This window comes from Lepidochelys olivacea, assembly GCF_965140295.1.
Source record: "Lepidochelys olivacea isolate rLepOli2 genome assembly, chromosome: 8".
NCBI classification, from domain to species: domain Eukaryota; kingdom Metazoa; phylum Chordata; order Testudines; family Cheloniidae; genus Lepidochelys; species Lepidochelys olivacea.
Window position 1 is genome coordinate 90,193,236 of NC_140418.1, and position 24,656 is coordinate 90,217,891.

Genomic DNA, 24,656 nt, shown 5'->3' on the forward strand with positions numbered 1-24,656 from the left:
TTTTCTGTGATGTACTAATGTAAAATGCCTTTTGAGCAAGCTGCTTATCAGCACTAGCCGTACTTACGTTAAAGCGGAAAATAATTGGGAGTGGGTCTGAGACCCCAGGACTCACTCACTCCCCCAAACCAGCAGAGGTGCGTGGGCTCCTGGAACTGTGATGGACTGAGTCTATTCTGATAGTTTTTGCCTCTCTGTGGTGCTAAGTCCGTAACTGGGACAAGTTATGGAGGAGAGCAGGAGCTCCAGAGGCAGCCTGCCTGCCCAAGGGCCCCCCCTAAGGGTATGTCCACGCTGCATTCCGGAGTGAGCTCCTAGCCTGGCTCCGCAGACTCGGGCTAGCAGGGCTCTCACTAGTGTGCTGTGTAGACACTGCGGCTCAAGTCTGGTGGGAGGTTAGGGAGGGAGGACAACATCTACACAGCTATTCTTAGCACGCTAGTGAACACTCCACTAGCCCAACCCTCATTTAATTTGTTGATTTACAGCATAAAAATATACCCAAAATAGAGTGATGTGTGCAGGTGGCAAGTTAGTTAGCTAATCCCACATAGATTCTAGCAACATTTAAAACGCATGTCAAAATACACCACCCCCAACATCTGCCAAAAAAACATTTTTCTCCCTACTTTTGAGAGATGGGTCTCCTTGTAAGTCATAACAGTGATGCAGAAGCACTTACTATTAATATCAATAAACACATAGGAACTGGTCTATGCTGAGACATATGTCACCCCTCAAACTGTAACAGAGGGGAACTGAAAATCATCTCTTTTACAGGCCCATCAGAATGCTGAGTGAGATTCCACAGAGATGGACCAAGTATCCGACGTAGAGGGCAAATCAAATTTTCTGTGCGCATAAGATCTCAATGGCATCACACCAACAGATCATTTGGGCCATAAATTTCAGAGGATTTTTACCTTCTTTTCAGCACTGGGTGTAATCTCTTCACTGTTAATGTACAATTCAGGTTCCTAATTCCCCTAGTAATCACAGTTGGTACAGCCATTTGGGTTGGAAGTTGACTTTTTCTAGTACTAATACCAAGGAGTGAGTTTATTCAAATAAGGGCAATTTGTTGCCCTTGATATTTAAAATCATAATGAAAAATGCAAATGAATTTGCATATTTCTAAAAAGGAATGTAATGCTCATGAGACGTGCCAGAATGGCAGCCTGGGAAACTGAAATTCTCTCTTTAGTCAAAACACGGTAAGGCATGAGTCCCACCTCACACTACCACTGTAGCTGAGCCCTATTCCGAGAAGGGTTTCTACCTCCGTGAATCAGGAGGTGGTTCAGTCTCCAGGCCCATTCAAACCTTGGGTTCAGTTGACACTGACTACGGGGGGAACCAGTTAGTGCAGAGGTGGGCGAACTATGACCCGTGGGACCCTCCTGCCCCTGAGCTCCTGGCCCGGGAGGCTAGTCCCAGGCCCCTCCCCTGCTGTTCCCCCTCCCCAGCAGCCTCAGCTCACTGCGCTACTGGTACAATGCTCTGGGCAGTGGGGCTGCGAGCTCCTGGAGCAGCGCAGCTGCAGAGCCCGGCAGCATGGCTGGCTCCAGCTGGGCAGCTCGACTGTAGCATTGCCAGCCACCGGTGCTCCAGGCAGCGCGGTAAGGGGGCGGGGGCGGTTGGATAGAGGGCAGGGGAGTTCGGGGGGGGAGGTCAGGGGTGTGGATAGGGGTCGGGTCAGTCAGACGGCTGGGAACAAGGGGGTTGAATGGGGGGCAGGGGTCCTGCGGGGGCAGTCAGGAATGAGAGGAAGGGTTGGATGGGGCGGCAGGGGGCAGTCAGGGCACAGGGAGTGGTGGATGGGGCAGGGGGCCCATCAGGGAATGGCGGGGTTGGATGAGGGTCAGGGGCCAGTCCACGCCTGGCTTCCCCTAACTGGCCCTCCATACAATTTTGGAAACCTGATGTGGCCCTCAGGCCAAAAAGTTTGCCCACCCCTGAGTTAGTGCCATACTATTAGGAGTTTTGTGATACCTGTCCACTGGGAACTGGACTGAATACAACACTATCTCAATTTCACAGAGACCACTGAGCAGCCATTCCAGAGTATGGATGCACTGATTTCAAACGGGAGAACACATAAATTGCTTGAAATATGTAGCCCAGTGTGATTTTTATATAATTTTATTCTAAATCCATTCTGTTAAAAATGTACAAATCTGGAATGTGCTACTAATGCATTTGCCTTAGAAAACTTGCCCCTGTATCAACTGATGCAGAAAAGGAAGTAACTTTATTAAGATCTCTGCCAGAAAGGCTGTCCAAAAGTATGGGATTCAAAACCTCCAAAGATAACCTGCAGATTCATTTTTAGAATACTAGATTCTCTGGAGTTTTAAAAGTTTATTTTCCTTTTTTATCTGTATGAAAAGGTGATGGAAATGCTGATTAAAATATAAAAAAAAAATCTGTTTAAAATCCCAAATCATTACACTAACATGGATTTAAAAATTAAAATAATTACATATTAAATAAATGCTGAAAATAGAATGCAGCCGCAGACACTGCTTAGGTGCTAATAATCTCAACTGCTTCAGGAAACCAAGAAAATTTAAATCAAAACATAATAATCTAAGAGATTTCAAGTTTTCTGAAAAAAATGCCAAATGTTTTTAAGTAAATACATGTATAGAATCCAGTTAATGGCTGGGAATCTCAAACAGTTTTTAATAAAGCATTTCAATTCAGCTTTAATTTTTTCTTCTGCATCCACACGCTTTGAAAGAATAAATACTAAACCTGACCTGATGTTAAGGAAATGCCAATCGTGTTTTAAGAGGATGCAGATTAGAAACACACACACACACTTTGGCATCCTGACCCAGAGGTGCTGTTCTAGTTTACAGTCACTGAATTCCAACATGAGTTCAATTTTTACAGTCCAAAAAGGGCATTTCCTGCAGCTAAAATAATTTCATCATTACATATAAAGAGGCATGTACATGAGAATAGTACAATAGGATAAAAGATTCCTCTTTGTTAATTCATTTTGACAATCAAAAGACATTAATTCTTCCTTCCTCTAATTCAAAATCCAAATGACCTTAAAATGCTTTATAAATCATTCTATGATTCAGTAAATATTATAATGGAAATAACTGCATTTGCTTTTTGAAATAACTTGTAACTGGAAGAACAACAACAAAAAAGGGGGCATAAGTACGGGAATGCAAAATCTATGTCCAGTTTTTCTTACCCCTGAACTTGTATCAGTGCTTTTTGGCTGGCTTTGCTGTTGGGGATGTTCTGTGCGCAAGCCTCCAGCAGTAAAATTTGTTAAGCTCTGAAGATAAGCCTGCGACCCTGAGCCAGCTCCTTCTGACAGTCCCACTGTAGTTGATTGTTTATCCTGAGTATTATTTTGCCCTGGCACAGCTTGTCCAACAACAGGCTGATTTGGAAAGAATGGCAAGATGCCCATCCCTGTTGCTGCCGTTGTTTGATTTGGAGTCACATTAGATGCTGCAGTCAACCATAAATGGAGAAACCTTTCTGTTAGACAAAATTTATCTGAACATTTTGCTTGTGATTTTTATTAAGTGGCGACAAAAACATTGAGAAATCAGGAATGCTGCAGTAATAAAAACCTAGAGCTTAATTTAAAACCAAAGCTAGAACAGAAAACTGAAACTGTATTTAATGCTATTTTTATTCTAAATATCTGCTAGGCTAGTAAGTGAAACTGACCAAGGTCTGGTTCATTTGTTTTCTGCTATTCAAGAAAGCTATGAACAGCAGCAGCAGTGGCCCCTGAGTGACCTGTCTGGGGGCTCAGGAAAACAGCACAGCATCAGTTCACACTAGGAAGGTTTTCTTCACAACCTGAAGGGCTAGAAACTCTTTTTTTATTAAATGAAGGCTTAAATGCTGCAGAAATTGGTGGCCTAGGTGTCACTGCGCCCCAGGAAAACTCTTCTACTTACCACTGGTGAGTGTATTATTCAAGCCTTGTCTAGGAATACTGTAAAATGAGGTAAGGTGTCTGAAATCATTTATTTAAGAAGACTCGGGTGCCATCAATGCAGAGCATGGGGCTGTTAGTAGTCCCAAAAACAAACTGGGTGGAACATAAAAAGTTGTACTAACCAGAGTCATCTCTAATCTTTCCACAGACTTCTTAAGGCATCACTGTGCCAAGGAATTTGCAACCAAAAGTCTCATCCATCAACGCTTGGACAGTAAACCTCTAATGCTTAATGAAGTGAGCACAAACAAACTGTTTGCAGAGCTCCTCAACTAGAGGAATCTATACGCCTTGGAATAACAAATCTAAAAAGCCAGATCCTGAATAAAAAAAGTGGTTCCAATCTTCCTAAAAACTGGTAATATCTTTGCAAGTATTAGCATTCTGAAAATATTCAAAAAAATGCCACAATGTATTCTGCTCCATGTGAACAGCAGAAGAGAAGTGAGGCATGAGACAGAGGAAAGAAGACACTAGTTTAAGCAGGAAATTCTACAGAAACTTTTGCAAATCATCAATATGATGAAATACCAAGAGGATAGCACCCACTCACCTGCCACATGTAAATCTATGAAATGAGAAACCCTTTGTGCCAAAACCCAAAGAAAGATGGAGGACAGATGCACAAGAGTCAGAACCCTGAATGCACCAGATTAAGGCTCTAGGGGGCCACAGGACAGTTTATTTTAAATATATAGAAATAATCCATGAAAGAAGTCCTACCAAATAGTCCACTCAGAGCTCAAACATTTAAGAGCTGCTATCTGGATTCTCAAGGCACTGCATGTAATTCCGTGGTCAAGTGTTGGAATCAAGAGGGAGGAAAAGTGGTAAAATGCTACCACAAGGCTGATCGTAGCGGCAAATAGCAATTTACAAGGGTTTCCTTAAGAGGCCTGTGCTATTTGCTCAAGTATTATGAAAGGGGCATCTCAGGCAGGTAAACACAAGCCATGTTTTATCACATTCAGGACAGAAACAATGAAGAAGACAGGCAGGACCAAGATTCCCCAATGGCCACTCACCTACAATTCTATGGAACTGATTGTGTAGACCTTGCCCATCTGATCCCAATGGATAATCCCCGCTCAATTTTTTCATCATCCAGGAATAGGGAAGATGTTTGGTTAACCTTCTGCTTCTATTGGCTAGCTGCTGAGAAGCCATGGTGTGCACACTGAACACTTCAGGGGGAACACCTGTTGTACAGCACATTGTGCACAAGGATTACAAAATCAGACTGCTACCAAGGCCTGAAGGTACAGTTACACATAAGAAACATTATGCACAAGCAATACAGAACAAATCCAATAGCCAGTCCTGCAGGATTCCTCAGCATATGCTCCATCTGAAACCTTTTTTGAAAAAACCTACTGATATACCAACTTTGCACTGCAATCCCATGAGTTCTCAAGTGAAGCAGAGGTAGGCCAGGTCCATACATATCTGTGTGAGAGATTCTGCCAATAAACACATACATGCCTCAGGAAGTGGAGTTAGTGATTTAGTAGCTGGCACTTTGCCTTCTGAGCTAGGACTGAAGCAAACTGCAACATAGTATCACAAAGCACTGGATTGCTGGAAGCACCCTCTTACAAAAAATAAAGTGAGCAACAGCTGGCACTTCTCACAGGAGACAAGGGTCTCTAAAGCCAAGCTGTACTAGATCAGGGGCTGGGCTATCCTCCACTAACCCCACTATATTCTGCAAGAGCAGGATCTATCTATAATAGACCCATAAAATGCAGATGTGTAGTTTTTGAAATTATCTGTCTCAAGAGAATTATTTTGACAGTTTTCTGGTTACAAAAAAATTTCAGAAGCAAGAAAAATTTATTATACCACTATGAAGAAAAGAATCACTAATGCTAACAACTCATCTTCTTGATGCCTTCCTTAAAAAAGGTAGAGAAATAAAATTCCATTAAAAGGCAAAGCTGCTAATTATGTTTATAGTCATAATTAACCTGTATATACAGTAGAACCTCAGAGTTACGAACACCTCGGGAATGTAAGTTGTTCGTAACTCTGAACAAAACAATATGGTTGTTTTTTCTAAAGTTTACAACTGAACATAGACTTAATGCAGATTTCAAATGTTAACATGCAGAAGAAAAATGCTGCTTTTAACCATCTTAATTTAAATGAAACCAGCACAGAAACAGTTTCCTTGCCTTCTCAAATCTTTTCTTAAGCTTTCCCTTTAATTTTTTAGTAGTTTCCGTTTATCACAGTACTGTAATGTATTTGCCTTTTTTTAAAATTTTTTTTTGTCTCTGCTTTTGCCTGATTGTGTATTTCCGGTTCCAAATGAGGTGTGTAGGTTACAAGTTTTCCTTCTCTTCTTTCACTCTACTAGGGCAGCAGGGGACTGGGGATTTATAGAATCTTAACACCTATATCATCCCATTCCATTTTTCCTCAGTTTACATTTCAAGGCTCCACATCAGAACCATCCTCCTTGCGGCTGAGAACTACATGGAACAACCTTCCCACATCCACTAGCACTTTGCTGGCTGCAGGAATCTCTAATGATTTATCAAAGCACACTCCCCACCCTCCTTCCTGACAAGGGACAGAGTACCCTCGCTTTACAGTATTCACAGTCTGGGAAGTGAAATCAAATGCACGTCTCCAGAATGCCAAGTAGTAACTCTAGGCTTATCCTAATACATAGATTTATATGTAATGAACAGCATTAGTCTTCACAAAGCCTTTAAACTCCTTGATGCCATTGAACTACCTCTCCCAATTTAAGCACTAACTCCTTTTGCATCAAGATGTAATGTCCACAACTTTAGACTCTTTAGAAGTTTATAAAATTCCATGTGATAGACTTTTACTCAACTCCAGTTAAAACCTAATAGGATTCTGTTGGGCTGGATTCACAGCTGATTTCAGCAGAACAGCTACTTGTAAGAGAAGCTTTGTGATGTTGAGACGTATCAGGTGGGAACCTACAGGAATGAATACTAAAAACCTACTTCTGTCCTCATGTGAAGAGACAAGACATTAGGAAAATTAATTAAAAACAAGGAATATCAGTAAAATCAAGTTATTTGATTTCTCCAAAATCAAAATGTCCAGGTCTACAAGCATATTAAAAGTAGACACCCTTAAAATGGAATAAAGTTAACTGTAGGACTAAAAGGCACGGACTAAGAGAGGTTACAAGTATTGAAAACCAAAGTAATATAAAGTAAAGCAAATGCCCTTTTTAACACATCTAGTACATTGCATCAGATAGGGTATATGGGCATAAGCAAAGAAAAGCGGATAAAATCTAATCCCATTCACATATCCAAGAACACCAGTAAGAAAATAAAACACTAAAATGAAAACAGGGCTCCTTTCAGAAACTGAGAACTTCAGGAAAGAAACAGCATGCCAAATAACCTTAAGCAATTAAAGCAAATTCAGAACCCTAGCCAAATATATTGCTGCGGGTTTATCTAATACTTAAGAGTTGCAATAGGAGTGTGTTGATAGTGTGCTAATTTCACTCAACACAGGAAGATGAGACTGTCTTATATTAAATGTTAAAGCACCTAGCGTTAGCTCTTAGAGTCATTTCACACGAATAGAGTAGATACCTAACTACTCTATTTGGGATAATTAAAATAATGTGGTCATGAGAAAATGTGTCCATGATTTTAGAGGCTGCTGTTAAAAATTTGGCTCACATCAGGAAAACCTCATTCCTAGCACAAAGGGGTCAATCAGCAAGTCTGTTCATGTTTAGCCTCTCCTTGGAATATGTGGCCCATTTCTGTTTACATTTTTCTATTCTGCTTACTCTTGGCTTCTTTCAGTTATATACCTGTTTGACTTAAGTGATAAACTTCATGGTCAGCCTGAACAGACACCAAGATGTAAGCAAGTGTGTGTGGGATATATGATACCATGCTAACTATTCTGAATTTGTTTGGATTTTGATGTTTAAGTCTGAAAAACTAACATGAGCAGACAGTGGTCTGCTGGAGATTTAGATACTCAAGTACATGCCTGGCAAATACAGACCACAGAAAACAAAAATATGGGAATCTTCTGGAAGAGAAGGCAATGAAACCAAGATGTCTGTGCCAGAATCCTCATTTATGTATGCTTTAGAAGCTAAATGAACATATGCCCGTTGTTTGCATTGCTGCTTTTTTCATAAAATATTTAAGTTTGTGTAACTGGGAAGCCTCTGAATTTGTGCCAGGTAGCGAAAGCAGCCAGTGCAAACCAATCAACACAGCAATAATCAACATAATTCTTTTGTTAAATGCTCCTGTATTTCACATTGTCGTTAGGCTTGGTGGCTTCCTTATTCTGTGGCGATAAGGTTAAAGCTATTGATTATCACTTTTGTTAAAAAAGTAGGAGTGAGTCAGCTGCATATTTTCAAACTGGACATTTCTGCTGGTACAGTATGAAGCAAAATGTCATTTACATGTATGCGCTTCTCCATGGTTTCCCAGGTCTGCACTCACTGATGGTATTGGCCCTGTTCCCAATACTGTCTGAAGTAACATTGGTGGAGGCTCTCCAAGTAAACCGGGTTTCTATAAAGAAGAACAAGTAGTATTGTAAATGACTACAGTTATCTTTCCTTAGCTATTCCACAGGCTTTCACATACAGTTAATCTCTTCCACATATGCTAGATGCTTAAAGTTTTAAGACTCTAAAAAAGTCCTATTTGTTTTAGAAAATAGTGAATAAAAGGTATACAGGTTGATAACTGAAGTTAAAATGATGAACTTACACTGTTAGTTTGAATATTCTCAATTTTAATTAGTTGCTTCTGTGCCAGTTGTAGGTGTGAGAGGTTCTGCAGCAGTAAATTAGATGTATTCCCCAGAACAGAATTCTGCCAAATTGACACAAGAATTAGTTAAAAAATACAAAAAATTACAACACTTGTTGCAAGAATTCCAACTGATGTGCTATAGGCCAGATACTTTACAATTAGCTTATGAATAAACATGACAAAGAGGAATGACTTTCCATATCTATGTTTATCCGAAGTCAGTGACTTCTCCTCCACAAAACCAAATCCTTGCTTCATTTGCAATCAAAGCTTCCAGAAGATTCTGAATTCCTTTTATCTTTCCTTTCCTCCAGTTTGATTTTCTGGGTGCTTTTTAGAGGATAAGTGTAGTTTATTGTATTGTGCTTTACAATGTTTTTATTTCTTACATAATGTCTGCTCCAAACATCTCACTGCTTTATTAGGTTATGTTGGGATAGTTAGGGGCTATTATATACTGCTTTACAGTCTCTAAACATTAATGCTACCTTCAGGAAAGGATACCTACACACATACGATTCTTCCCTTACTCATTGGTAAGTATCCTACAGAGAGCACTATTCCCAGAACATTCATAACGTGGCTAGTTATTTAGGCTATGTTCACACTGTGGCTCGTAATGTTTTTTTAAATGGTTTTCATGCACAGGTTTCAGAGTAACAGCCGTGTTAGTCTGTATTCGCAAAAAGAAAAGGAGTACTTGTGGCACCTTAGAGACTAACCAATTTATTGGAGCATAAGCTTTCGTGAGCTACAGCTCACTTCATCGGATGCATCCGATGAAGTGAGCTGTAGCTCACGAAAGCTTATGCTCAAATAAATTGGTTAGTCTCTAAGGTGCCACAAGTACTCCTTTTCTCTTTTCATGCACAGTTACACTAAAACATTGCTGTAACACGGTTTGCACCCACAATCAAGACACTTAAACCATGTTGAGATGCCATACTAGAACTTTGCCTTGGAGATATTCTACAGTATGGTTTTTGGATCCTATGATGGTTTAAAAGAAATGTCTGTCCACACTGGAGCATCAAACCATGCTATAATTCAGGGGTTCTCAAACTGGGAGTCGGGACCCCTCAGGGGGTTGTGAGGTTACTACACAGGGAGGTCGTGAACTGTCAGTCTCCACCCCAAACCCCACTTTGCTTCCAGCATTTATAATGGTGTTAAATATATAAAAAAGTGTTTTTAATTTATAAGGGGGGGAGGTCACACTCAGAGGCTTGCTATGTGAAAGGGGTCACCAGTACAAAAGTTTGAGAACCCCTGCTATAATTTGTACTAACTACATGAATGCTTGAAAACATTTAGTCAAACATCATTCTTGTAGAGCAAGATTGCACTGGCAGAGGTTCTTGAACATGATTTGCCAGCCAAATCATATGTTTGCTCCAGGTCTCAATAAATCTTTTTCTGTAGCACTCTGGTACTTAAAGAACACATTCTATAAGGCAAGACTAGAAATATGGAATCAAAATTCTTCACTGTGTGAGTACAGTCTTGCTCACTTTTTGAAATTCCCTACGCCGGACAGATCACCATTAATGACTGAAAACTGAAGAAGCAGCTGAGCACAGCAAGTAGGGACTTGCATGCTTTATGGCTCTGCCAGAACTCTGCCTCACATATGTTTCCAGACATTTGTAGCCAGCACAGTTTGTGTCCCAGTGTGGCAGGGTTGCAGATTCCTTCGGAACTAAACAAGTAGGACACAGACATTCATGTTACAGAACAGTCCTTTGTGTTTTGGAAATTATTTACTATAATATCAGCACACAAAACAAGGGATCTCTTAAAACCTGCAAATTAGATTTTAGATTCAAAAACAGAATTCCACCAAATATGGGGCCAAATCTGGATTAACTGCATCAATACGTTTGTGTATTGAGTCCACACAGCTGCCCTAAGCATCTCCAGTAGAAATGACCTGTGCCTAATGTTGCCAGTACATCTTTATTTTTTATAATTTTATTGTGTTTTCTGAGTTACATCAAGAAAGAAAAAGTATTGATTAAACGACAAACTTTTAGGAATTCAAAGTAGAAAAAATTGTTTGGCTGAATCTTCAAAACAGACTCTCTGGATTAATCACAGGGAGATCCGTCAGACCATTCAGTTAACACATAACTCTAAATGTTCAAAATGTGTTATGGTGGCACAGAATGTCTATCATTAAGAAATACCAAGAGTAGCTAAGTTAAAAAAAATTATTCAGTGATTCATCCAAACAACTGTTCAAATTCTCATCTGTCATGTCCTCCTAATTATCTATAATTTAATTATTCTAAGAGCAATGTTTTGGCATCATATTTTTAAAAAGCAATTCCTCTCAATGTATCATTTAACAAAATCTTGAACTGTCAATTCCATGCAGCAAAAACAACATATGCAGGAAGGAATATAGAAATAAGCTGAACCACTGTTCTTTTGTCAAACTAACAAAAAACTAGAAAGTAACACAGCTTCTTTTCCTGTACATGATAACACTGAATTCCAAGAAAGAAATAGTGACCAGATTCTCTGGCATTGAAGAGTACCCCAAAAAGATACATTACAGAATAAGGGTACACAAGTGCCAATGAAAGGAACCTAGATAATTAAATTACTGTCAGTAAATTCAGCTTACTGGGTCAGGTTTAGTGACTAATTAAAAGCAGGAGCATAAAAGAATATTAAATGCATGAGTCTATCCAATGCGATAGCACTCACTTGTTTAGCTGTAGTATACTTAAGCCAAAAAGCAGTGGATCATCATCAGTCACACTGCAACTGTGTACAATATGCTTCCTTCCAATTGTGATTAAAAAGCATTCATGTTGCCTTCCAAAGAAGCCCAAAATCTACAAGACCATAGAAAGAGCTGCAGTAACTAAATATATCCGAGGAAAATGTCATATATATATTTTAAAAATGTAAGCAAATAACACTCTTTGTGTTCAATAAACTTTACAACATGCAGCTAATGTGTTTCATTCTATGGTGCACTGCAGATCTAAACAACATACCTAACATCTGAAAGGAATACACGCCTCTAGATAACTCATAATAGAAAAATGAGAGAAAGCAAGGTGCCTTTACTGTGAAGAAAATCTGTCCTATTTTAGGTTTCAGAGTAGCAGCCGTGTTAGTCTGTATTCGCAAAAAGAAAAGGAGGACTTGTGGCACCTTAGAGACTAACCAATTTATTAGAGCATAAGCTTTCGTGAGCTACAGCTCACTTCCTCAGATGCATATCGTGGAGACTGCAGCAGGCTTTATATATACACAGAGAATATGAAACAATACCTATTCCCACCCCACTGTCCTGCTGGTAATAGCTTATCTAAAGTGATTTCCAGCACAAATCCAGGTTTTCTCACCCTCCACCCCCCCCCACAAATTCACTCTCCTGCTGGTGATAGCCCATCCAAAGTGACAACTCTTTACACAATGTGCATGACAATCAAGCTGGGCTATTTCCTGCATAAATCCAGGTTCTCACATCCCCCCACCCCCATACACACACAAACTCACTCTCCTGCTGGTAATAGCTCATCCAAACTGACCACTCTTCAAGTTAAAATCCAAGTTAAACCAGAACATCTGGGGGGGGGGGGTAGGAAAAAACAAGAGGAAACAGGCTACCCCCCCCCAGATGTTCTGGTTTAACTTGGATTTTAACTTGAAGAGTGGTCAGTTTGGATGAGCTATTACCAGCAGGAGAGTGAGTTTGTGTGTGTATGGGGGTGGGGGGATGTGAGAACCTGGATTTATGCAGGAAATAGCCCAGCTTGATTGTCATGCACATTGTGTAAAGAGTTGTCACTTTGGATGGGCTATCACCAGCAGGAGAGTGAATTTGTGTGGGGGGTGGAGGGTGAGAAAACCTGGATTTGTGCTGGAAATCACTTTAGATAAGCTATTACCAGCAGGACAGTGGGGTGGGAATAGGTATTGTTTCATATTCTCTGTGTATATATAAAGCCTGCTGCAGTCTCCACGATATGCATCTGAGGAAGTGAGCTGTAGCTCACGAAAGCTTATGCTCTAATAAATTGGTTAGTCTCTAAGGTGCCACAAGTCCTCCTTTTCTTTTTGTCCTATTTTAGTTCGATCTCTCTTAACAGACATGGAGCTATAGATCTTGGGGGGCAGGGAAAGTGTGAAAGGATAGCTCAGTGGTTTGAGCTTTGGCCTGCTAAACCCAGGGTTCTGAGTTCAATCCTTAAGGGGGCCATTTCAGAATCTGGGGCAAAAATTGGGGATTAGTCCTGCTTTAAGCAGGGGGTTATACTAGATGACCTCCTGAGATCCCTTCCAACGCTGATATTCTATGATCTTAAAAGTATAGTAGAAATAGTAACGAATAAATACTTTTTTTTTAATTTCGAGTAGGAATTTCTAAAGTACTGAATAGAGTAAGGAGCAAAAGTCTCATTTAAAAATCAATGGTATTAGAGCTTTCTAACTTCTCTAGGTACTTTTGAAAACCCCACCCATATTTCCTAAGGGTAAAATTCACTTCTTGGCAGAATCCACACTGTGGACGCCCCTACAGTAGTCCTGATGTGGTAAGCAGAAGTGGAAACTGGGTGGCTTGGTGACCCAATAGATTGGTGCAAAGGGAGTACTGACTGTGGACAAAAGCTGCTACTCCAGCCCAGCCCTTGTCCCTGAGTTAGGGGGTAGATTCATCCCAAATCTCCTTACAAGATACCCCTATGAACTTTGGATTCTTTATATGAGCTTCCAGAATATCTCCTTTTACTAGTGTTGGGCTCAAAGTGGTTTGGAAGTCATAGGAGCCTTATAATACACCACAAAAACTCTGAGAATACTTCAGTAATACACAGTTTTGGTTTATTTTTAGCTAAAAACGAAAATCTCAAAATTATTGTTGCTGTTGTTAATATTTATGTAGTACACTTTACAGGCTTTACAAATAAAGACAATGATAACACACTTCCAGCCTTGAATCAGACTTATTTTCCAAAAAGTCTTTGTTCTTGAATGAGCTGCTTACAAAATGAATCCATGGTCCTTGTCACTCAACCTGTTACTTGGAAACGGATATTCTTTCTAGAAACTATAAGTTCTCTCTACCACAACACAATCAGGTAACAGTGAATCAAAAATTCAGAAAAAATAAAATGGCAATTTGCATACAGACAGTGAGCACTCCTCAATTTTAATTAGTCAGATCTGATTATATCTTATTCAAAAAGCCTCTTGAAATCACTTTATATAGTATATGTTAAATACAAAGTCATTTTAACAAGAACATTTGATTTTAGTTGTAAATTCTTGAGATCTGTTACATGTTTTAATGCAAAATACTGCACAAATACATAATTTGATATAAATTTTTTCACACTGATAAACATACCTGGTGTACTTTATTCAAATGCAAAAATCCTGGACTGACTGCTGTATTTATAAGATGAGGTAAACCAGCAGATACTCCAAGAACTGCTTGAGAAAACACAAGATACCATCCTTGACAAATTTATAGAATTTTTAAAAGTTAGACAAAGAATGATTTTTAACAGTTATATACACTTTATATATTTGCCTTTTTCTAAGTATTTCTATAGGATTTAACATTTAATTAACTGACTAAAAATCAGGACAGTGAACCCTTTTAATACACATGTGGCTGAAGCTTATTATGCAGAGACTCTTATCCTGCAATTAATAGCACATAGGAGAACTGCTATGTCTGCCTGGAGCCCCACTGAAGTCAACAGGGTTCCTCAAAGGTGCACAGGTCTTCTCATTCACTTAAACTCCAGGACTGGGGCCTTAGTTCAAGTGCTTTGATAGATACATAGTCATTGGATATACAATTTCTGTGTAGTCAACTGTAAATAGGTAATAACTTAACATGTCATCAATGGGCCCTTAGAAGTTAATGGCAAAACTCCCCTTGATTTCAGTGGGTGCATGATCAGGCTTTCTATTAGAGACAGTCACACTAGACAGAAACTGAGTTAAAATAAAGACTAAATACAGATTCCCCAGCCATGCTGCTCACCATTTTACAATACTACAGAGCGCTTACAGTAACAGGGAGAGCATCAGCAGTCTGAGGGAACAAACGATTATAAGCAATAAAAACATGGGGAATTTTTGGAAATTAAAAGATGAAATATTCAAAGTTACAAACAAAACTGTGAGCTTTTTAAAAGAATTCAGGAGACAGTGTTAAAAATACGGTGAAGCTTGTAGTTTCATGGTTAGTGAAGGGAGTGGGTTATTGTTCTTATTTCATATATTTATGGTAGCACCCATAACCTGCTAGGAGCTTTCCAAATATTCAAGAAGAGACAATCCCTGCTCCAAGGATCTCACAATCTGAAGACAGACAGACAAGCAGAGAGACACGTTAAAGGAAGGGAAACAGCATTAGGAAAGTTACACAAAAGTAAACTCTATTCACTCTGGAAGCAGCATGGGAGAAACAAGCCGTTAAGCGGCACTTAGATGTGGAGAGCATAAGAATATTACATGTAGGCTCTATTCCTGGCTCTGCAACTGACTCCCTGTTGGACTCTGGGTGAGTTGCTTACCTTCCCATGACTCAGTTTGCCCATTTTTACAATGAGTAATACAGTAATAGCCATAGGCATGTCCTGAGAGTGCTCTGGTAAAGTTATGAAGTGCAAAGAATTATTATCAAAGTATTACATAAATAGCAGCTTATACCATCAACCTATGCTGTTCCTTCCCTTTAAATTGTGCTTCTGTGCTCCCTTAAAGAGTCTCACTTTGCTGCTGTTCTCCCTGGAGTGGTCCCCACCGAATGAGATCATGCCCTTTCTGCAGAGACCCACAGTGCACTTCCACACACTCAGTTGTTCTTACACATTCCCTCTGTACAGACTTCTTTCAGGTGAAGCTATGGAAATAAAAGTGACTTCACAAAAAAGGGCCTCTCCTGACTAAATAGATTTGTTCCTCTGTGTATTCAGGGTCACATATGCTTCCTTTACTAAGCAAAATACTTTATCACCCCTTTTAGGACTGCAAAGACAATGCAGCTAAGAAAGAGCGAGCAGGATTCTTTTTAGCCCTACCAAAAGAATTATTAAGAAAATTCTGATTACAAAATCTTTAGTATGGGTCATGATGTACACATCAGACAGAATCCAGCTTCCCATAGTGAGTCTGCAAGGCTGTCACAATTTGAAAAGCCATCCTTTTAAATGTATCTTGAGCAAATTTAATACAGAAGCCAGTGTGAGGCAAATATAAAACCATACAGTGACATTTGTACAGCTAACCTTCTGAAAACAACCACACTCAAAGCTGTCTTGCACCTTCCCTACCTTCACAGATACCTCTTAATGCATTACTGCTCTCTCATAAAAAAACACATATACACTTATTCACAACTACAGAATCCCACACACCTGTTCCTTGAAATACAGGTACAATTCTGATTCTCCAAACTCAATTATGCAAAATTCAGAAATGCCCCAAGAGTGGAATTTTGTTTTTTCCCAAAAATCTGTTTTCTGAATTTCCAGGAATCATTGAAAAATTCGGGTTCACCTGTACATAGGGCAAGATATTCATCTCCATTTTGGCCATGTTCTGACAGGTATAAGGGCTGACGCAATGTAAAGGGACCCTAAAAGTCCTTTATCCAGCAGCAAGAGGACTGTCCCCAAGCTGGCACTGATGAAGAAAGCCACAGGCTGCCTCCCAAAGACCCACTCATAAGTCCGGACATAGGAGGTATGCACTATGGAGCTGTCCTGGGAGCAGGAGAGTTGTGCTGGGGGCAGGCCCACAGCACACAGGAGTGTGGCCCACAGAGCAGCCCAGGGAAGCTGCTGTAACTTGAGGTACATTTACACTGCAAGAAAAGGTGCATTTTAACCCAAGTTAGTGAACACAGGTTAGCTAACCTCAGTTAAGAGCACTCTTATTTTTTGTGGAGGGGGGGCGTAATATAGACATCCCCAGACAGCCCTCAGGACCTCTCTGAGTTAAACTAGGGGCCTCTCCATCCCCCAAAGCAACCCAGGATTGGAAGGGTGCTAAAGTGGCTTAAAGCCACCTCATCCCTCCCAATGGTCTTAGAGGCACTGTATAGATTCTCACCCACACCCATAATATTTATAGCACAGCCATTCATTCTTAAGGCAGGTCTATGCTACAGCCTAAGCTGATATAACTTACGTTGCTCAGGGATGCGAACCCCCCCTCCCCTCCACAAAGTGACACAAGTTTTACACTGTCCACATCAGCGCTATGTCGGCGGGAGACACGCGTCCGCTTCTCGCCCAGGTGGAATGATTATGCCGACAGGAGAGCGCTCTCTCGCTGGTGAAGATATGCTGCAGCTGTGCCGATGCAGCGCTGTAGTGTAGACTTGCCTCACTGATCTCTTCAGACTGACCGCTCCCATTCTTATGCCTCACAATTCAATTCTTTGAAACATGATACATTACTTTTAATTTATTGTCCATTCAAATTAGAAAGAAAGTTCCTTTGGAAGTAGGACAGTGTCTAACAGCATGCTTGTAAAATGTTATATATATTTTATGGAAACACACATATATACGGAAACATACAAGAAAGAAATAATTTTAAAACGGTATGAACTGGAGAGGGACTTGAGTTGCAAGTTCAGATCTGGAACCAGATCCCCAAAGTTTGAGTGTGTTTGGATCAGAGGTTTTGTTTTAGACCAATTTCTAATATAAATATCAATAGACTGCAGAGTTAGCACGAGGGTGTTTACAAGGAGCAATGATACTTAAATTCACTGTTTGCAGTGTTATAGCCATATTGGTCCCAAGGTATGAGAGACACAAGACAGGTGAGGTAATATCTTTTATTGGAGCAACTTCTGTTGCTGAGAAAGAGAAGCTTTTGAGCTACACCTCTGCAGAGGTATTAATTGCCCACTTCATCAGGAATTGTCTCTTGCAACATGTGTTAAATCCTAATGCTTCACAATCTTTTCTACCTTGTATTTAGCTGTGACACTCTGATTACCTTTTCCTGAAGAAGAGCCCCGTGTAGCTTGAAAACTTGTCTCTTTGACCAACAGAAGTTGGTCTAATAAAAGATATTATCTCACCCATCTTGTCTCTCACTTAAATTAACTGTCATGAGAGTTTGTTGTACATATGTTTTCTGTCACTTTTGTGAAGAGGACTCTCTCGAGGCAATTATAAACATATGTATTCTAAAAGGTTGCTCCTGCTTTTTTTTTTTTTAGCTAAAGTTTGTTATATCACTAAGCACACGGAATTATTTTCTTATTTATCTATGTTTTAAAAGGCTTACCATGTTTACGAGCACGTCTACACAACTGGGGCTGCAGTAACATTTGTAACATGGCTGGGTTATTTAAACTCTTCATAATCTGCACTGGATTTGGCTCTGGAAGCAATCCCTTTCTATTGTTTCTCATCTGGAATTAACAGAAATACGGAAACATTAGACTCAAGGGTAAACTAAGCATATTCTGTTGCCATGACTACCTCAAACAAATTTGCTGGAGCAAACCCTTTATTTATAAAACAAACAGGTTTAGATCTATATTTGGATATTATTTCCTTGATCTCTATGTGTCACACACCAGAGTTCAAAGATCAGTGTTCCTGCAATTTCCATTCACCAAATATATGTAATTAACCGTTTCACTGTAAAGCTCGTTAGTAACATATTCCAGGATTTCCTTTACACTGAAATTAGCACGGTTGCTGCATTTTTCTCCTTCCCCTTTAGGTTTCTAGATAGGAAACAATAAGAAAAGTATAAAACTAACAGGCATAACAGCACCTCAGTATTCTCATTACTTCTCTCTCAACCTTTCAAACCAGGGGTTCTTAAACTTCATTGCACCGCAACTCCCTTCTGACAACAAAAATTATTACATGACCCAAGGAGTGGGGGACCGAAGCCTGACCCCAGCTGCTCAGGTGGCAGGGCCAAAGCCCGAGTCCCACTGTCCCAGGCAGGGGAACCAAAACCCAAGGGCTTCAGCCCCAGGAAGGGGATCTGTAACCTGAGCCCCGCCACCCAGGACTGAAGCCTTCGGGCTTTGGCTTCAGTCCTAGGTGGTGGGACTGGGACTTTGGCCAACAAATCTGAGTCAGACCTGGTGACCCCATTAAAATGGGTTTGTGACCCACTTTGGGGTCCTGACTCACAGTTTGAGAACCGCTGTTTTAAACCATTCATTCATGGACTGAAATTATAATGTAATGTTTGTAGGATCAAAAAGATTTCAAATACACGTTCTCTTTATGTAAATATTCCAGTATGAAAAGAAGCTCAAAAAATGTTCCCCACAGCAATCTCGCCCCCAACCTGTCACCCTACCCCCTCACAACACAAAACATACACACACATAAAACCCACAGGGCAGGTTTTTTCCTGGAAAAAACACATTTTCCCCACAACTCTGGAAAGTAAAGAAGGAAATGTAGTCCCCCATTACGACCAATAAAATATGCCATCTTTAATAACACTAAACTCAGCTCCTCTTCTACAGAGTTGAGGTGAATAACTCTATAGAAAAGCAGCTGAGTTTACTCAAACCTATCCAAAGTAATGAGAATATTCTGCTACAACCTTCAAGACAGCTTCATGTACCACTTACCTTCCCATCCAATTTTCTAAGAAATAATTTGATATGACATGCAGGGCATAAAAGCTTCATTCTACACCAAGCATGAAATTAAGTCATTCCCACTACCCTGACATTTATTTTTAAATTACATTTACTTGTCTCATTTTAAACAAACCTATAGTTGTTAAAAAGCACTCTCTCTTAGTTTAGTTTTGAACTGAAACCATCTCTTACCCCTAATCCCTGCGGTTCATGTCCTTGTTTTAACTAGGAAGAAGTTGAGTTTGCCAGCTAGCTAACACGAGCTAGCCAACTCCAACCTTTTCTAGTGTAGATGCAGAGTAACACTTTGAACAGACTGAGTTATAACCTAAGATCTTGGTTAGAGGAAGGTTAGAGAAACCACCTTTTCATTTGTAAACAGATCAATTGTAGTCACTGTGAGAAAATAAACATGGAACTCCACAATGTCACTTTACAGAGTCACTTGTCAGAACAGAACTACAATTTAAGTATTAATATTTCACTGAGCCAAATAGCTTTCTCCGGTTCAAAAAGAATTTTCACTTGGCTGAGTAATAATCTTATTAAAATACTAAGCTGATTATAAAAGCACTTACGGACTTTTCTTCCAATGGATTTTATAAATTCTTATATATGTACAACATATAATATAAACATTTAAAGTGTTTTCTCTTTGAAAAGGGAAGGTCTCTTACCATACGTTGTGCTGCTATAAATGCAGCTAGCGTGCTTCGTCCTGGTGCTCCAGGAGCACAGTACGATACCTGGACTCTCTTTCCTCTGATAGTCATACCATCTGTGACTTCTTGCACTTCCTCAGCCTGCTCTGCAGTCTCATACTCAATCACTGCAAAGCCACCAATATAACTGCCTTCGTCCTCAGCAAACTGAAATGGCATTTCACAATACAATGAACACATTACAAACATTCAGCAAGTATTTTAAAGTATTTTCTCCTCCCCCTGCATTGAGCATGAATTACATGAATCATTAACACATCTGCAGTCATAAGACAGAAAGAGGTGGGTTACAAATAGTTGTAATAAGCCATAAATCCAGTGTCCAGAAGTTGGTCCAATAAAAGGTATTATCTCACTCACCTTTTCTCTCTAATATCCTGGGACTGACACGGCTACAACTACACTCTGTACAACAATGAAATTGATATAAAGTTACTTAGAGTCCTGATGTGGCAAAGGGACCCCCCCACCCCGCACTTTTAAATCTGATTAGAAAAACATCATCTAATTCTCAGCTATTTAGTCCTGGAAGTAATCAGGCCTATAACAGGAATTTGTTTACAGCCTCTTAATGATTCTGAAGTAGAGGAAGATAGGTTAGTACAAACAGCATCTATTCAACAGCTTAGAATTAACCTTCAAGAACTCTTATAAGAAAAGAGAGCTGGGAAAATTCAAGGACTCCTCTATGATGGGTTCGATTTTACACCAACATAGCTGCACTGGTAAAAATCATTAGTGTAGATATGCGGAAAGTGGCTTGCAGCAATGCAGCTTACTTTGGCTTCAAACCTGGGCAAAGAAAACTGCTTCAACCTGCAAAGATGCAGCGGCCAGTATCTGTGTAAATATATAAGGAAATTAAACTTTCCAAAGAAGAATGTGCTAGGAAAAAAATCCCTCAAAACTAAACACCAGTGAATACTTTCTAGGGGAAACTGAAAGGTGAAGTAGAAAAAGATAGGGCAGTTGCCTTGTTCTCTCTAAAGCAAGCAAAAAGGCGGTTAGACAATAACCTTTTCATAGGTCACACACACACACAGAGGGAACGTAGGTATTTTTAGGAACTGTGTCTAAAAATCCGGATTCAACTCTTACTGAAAGAACAATCTGTATTTCCAACACATAAGGAGCCAATGGAGAAAGAAAGGCTTAAAGAAGAGTAAAGATAAGGATAAAAGGAAAGAAATACAGAAAAAGAAAGGGAGTTCCCAAGCAGAATTCTCCACTGACTTCAAGATACGTTAGATTTACGTGATGAAATCTGTCAGTTAGTAGCAGAACTAACTAATATATTCCTGAAGAGGGTTTACACACAGCTATGCAAAAGAAGCCATAGTAAAAAGAATCATGATTTTTCCTCAGATGACCTCTTAGCCAAAATTCAGAACTAGTACTCCACCCTTATTCTCTTTTGCCTGTCAACTGCCTTTTACACTATCAACCATGCTCCTCTTGAAATTTTCTCCTCGTTTGGCTTTGCTGATTTCGTCCTCTCCTGGTTCTCTGAGCACCTCTTTAATTGCTCCTTCAGCACATCCTTTGAGATGATCTTCCTCAACCCCCATCTAACTTTCTGTGAGGGTTTCATAGGGCTCCATGCTTAGTTTCCGCCCCCCCCACACCCACACCCCTTATATATGGGTAATCTCATCTGCAAACACAAATTTAATTACTATCTCTATGCTGACAACTCACAGATCTACCTCTTTATTCCAGACCCGTCTCCTTCTGTTCAAACTAAAATCTTACTCTCTAGACATCCACAAGCAGATGTCAGCGAGTCATCAGCTCAAGCTCAACATGGCTAGAACAGAGCTTATAATCTTCTCCCCCAATTCCTGCTACCTCCTTTCTTAATCACTGCGGACAACACCGCCATCCTGCCTGTCACTCCCGACTGCAATCTGGGCATCATCTGCCACATGGACCTTTCTCTTGGACCTCACATCCAGGCTGTCTAAAACTTGCCATTTCTTTCCACATCAAATCTCTAAGCTATGGCCTGACCTGTCCATCCACACCACTAAAATTCTTATCCAGGTTCTCATCATATCTGTTACTTCAACATCCTTCGCTCTGACCTTGACATTTGCAACCTTACCCCTCTAATATCTATTCCAAATGCTACTGCAAAGCTCATTTTCCTAGCTCGTCACTTTCACTGTGTTCTCTTTTTGCTTTCTTCCTTTGGGGTCCTCCTTCTCTATTGTATCAAACATAAGCTACCTGTCTTCACTTTCAAGGCCCTTCATGGCCTATCCCCACCCTGGCTATCATCTCTGGGCTTGTCTATGGACTATGGGAGTGTGAACTGTAGAGGGCATCAAAGCATTGCCTCTATCTGCCCTGTGCAGATGAGGCTGGAGTGAACTAGAAGGTATGTGGTTTGCATTAACATAGTCCTGTTTGAAAGAAGACTACATTAATTCAAGCTATGACCTTTTAGTTCATGCCAGCAGTGTCCACACAGGGCAGTTAGAGCGCCATACTTTGATGTGTACAGCAGTTCACACTCTAAAGTCTGTGCAGTGTAGAATCAGCCTCTTTTTCACTATCGAGATGTAGATTCCCTCCTCCAATCAGCCCATGACGCCAGGCTCCATCACCCACTTGTTAAACTTTCAAATGTGCTTTCTCTCCACACTTGGGAGGTGCTCCTAGTAAACATCTGCAAAACTAGCACATTTTTCTCCTTAAAAACTCTCCTTTTTAGTGATGCGTACAAAAAACTCGACAACAGCTAGGCTGCTGGTGTGCTGAGACCACTGATGATCATACTGACCAATACTGTCTCAATGTTTCCTTGTACTCGTCTTTCTGCCTGTGTCCATTTGTTGTCTATTATCTCATACTTAGATTACAAAGGCCAGATTTTTAAAAGTATGTCAACATGTAACTTCTCCTGATTTACATGAGAGTTAGATACCTAAATCTCTTTAAAATTTAACTCTAAGACTCTTGATGTACGGATTGTCTTTTGGTTCTGTGTTTGTACAGTGCCTAGTACAATGGGATCTGGGTCAATGACTAGGCAGTATGGTAATATAAATAGTCATCGCAAATATTTGTTATAAAATGTGTTATAAAGATTCTCCTGGCATGAGTTTGGAATGGCTGCATTACATGCTTTACCATAATGTTTTGTTTAGGTCACAATTTACAGAAAAATATCACATGGTTCTGCCATTAGGCTCATGGAATCACCAACACACACGATACAACAAACACACACCAGATGCTGTGGTGAAATCCATTTATCATTGTGATTAAAGGTGCAAGAAAAATGCACTTTTTAACTACCTCAAACTGCATAGTCAACATGGTTTTATGGAAAATAGGTCTTGTCAAACAAACCCGATTTCATTCTTTCATGAGATTACAAGTTTGATTGATAAAGGCAACTGCGCAGATGTAACTTACTTCACTTTTGTAAGACGTTTGACTTAGTACTGCATGACATTCTGATTAAAAAATTAGCATTATATAATATAATCAGAGCACAAATTAAATGGATTAAGAACTGGTTAACTAACAGATCTCAAAAAAGTAGGTGTCCATGGGGAATCATCATTGATTGGTGATGTTTCTACTGACAGGTTTCAGAGAAGCAGCCGTGTTAATCTGTATTCGCAAAAAGAAAAGGAGTACTTGTGGCACCTTAGAGACTAACCAATTTATTTGAGCATAAGCTTTTGTGAGCTACAGCTCACTTCATCGGATGTTTCTATTGGCATTCTGCAGGGATTGGTCCTAGGTTCAATGGTGCTGATCACTTCCAACAATGACCAGGAAGTAAATATATAATCACTGGTGAGAAACGTTGCAGATGACACAAAGACTGGTGGAATGGTAAATGAAGATAAGGCAGTCATGCAGAGCTATCTGGATTGCTCAGCAATCAGACGTCATTCAAACAAAATACAACCAAATGTAAAGTTACAGAACTAGGAACAAGGAATGCAGGCCACATCTATAGAATGAAGGACCATATCCTGGAAAGCAGTGACTCCGAGAAGGATTCAGGTATAGTAGTGGACAAGTAATTGAACATGAGCTCCCATTGTGATGACATGGCAAAAAGAGCTAATGTGAACCTTGAAGGTATAAACAGGGGAGCAGCGAGTATGAGTAGGGAGGTAATTTTTCCTCTGTATATGGCATTGGTGAGACCAGTACTGGAACACTGCATACAGTTTGGTCCCCATTTTAAAACAGATGTTGAAAAATTGGAGAGGGTGCAAAAAAGAACCACAAAAATTATCTGAGGGCTGGAGAAAATGCCCTGGAGCGGGAGACTTCATAACTCTATCTTTTTAGCTTATCAAAAAGAAGAGTGAGAAGTGAATTGATTACAGCATACCAGAACCTTCACATGAAGAAAAACAGCAGGTACTAAAGGGCTCTTTAATCTACAAGAGAAAAGCAAAACAAGAACCAATTGCTGGAAACTGAAACCAAACAAATTCAAATTAGAAGTTAGGCACAATTTTTTAAAACAGTGATAGTGATGAACCACTGGAACAAACTACCAAAAAAAG

The 24,656-nt window shown here is 39.9% G+C and overlaps 1 protein-coding gene across 3 annotated transcripts in view; it reads right to left on the reverse strand.

The window, feature by feature from the left end:
* Positions 1-24,656, reverse strand: part of RAVER2 (ribonucleoprotein, PTB binding 2) — a 61,151-nt gene that overhangs the window by 6,256 nt on the left and 30,239 nt on the right. For 2 of the 3 annotated variants that reach the window (XM_084636324.1, XM_084636322.1), the window contains exons 4-10: positions 20,071-20,262; positions 18,061-18,187; positions 14,144-14,229; positions 8,731-8,835; positions 8,418-8,529; positions 5,008-5,181; positions 3,215-3,480 (exon numbers count right to left, since the gene is read on the reverse strand). In XM_084636324.1, the coding sequence (XP_084492450.1) occupies positions 3,215-3,480; positions 5,008-5,181; positions 8,418-8,529; positions 8,731-8,835; positions 14,144-14,229; positions 18,061-18,187; positions 20,071-20,262 (1,062 nt within the window). The remainder of the gene's footprint in view (positions 1-3,214; positions 3,481-5,007; positions 5,182-8,417; positions 8,530-8,730; positions 8,836-14,143; positions 14,230-18,060; positions 18,188-20,070; positions 20,263-24,656) is intronic. The other variant, XM_084636323.1, reaches the window with a different exon arrangement.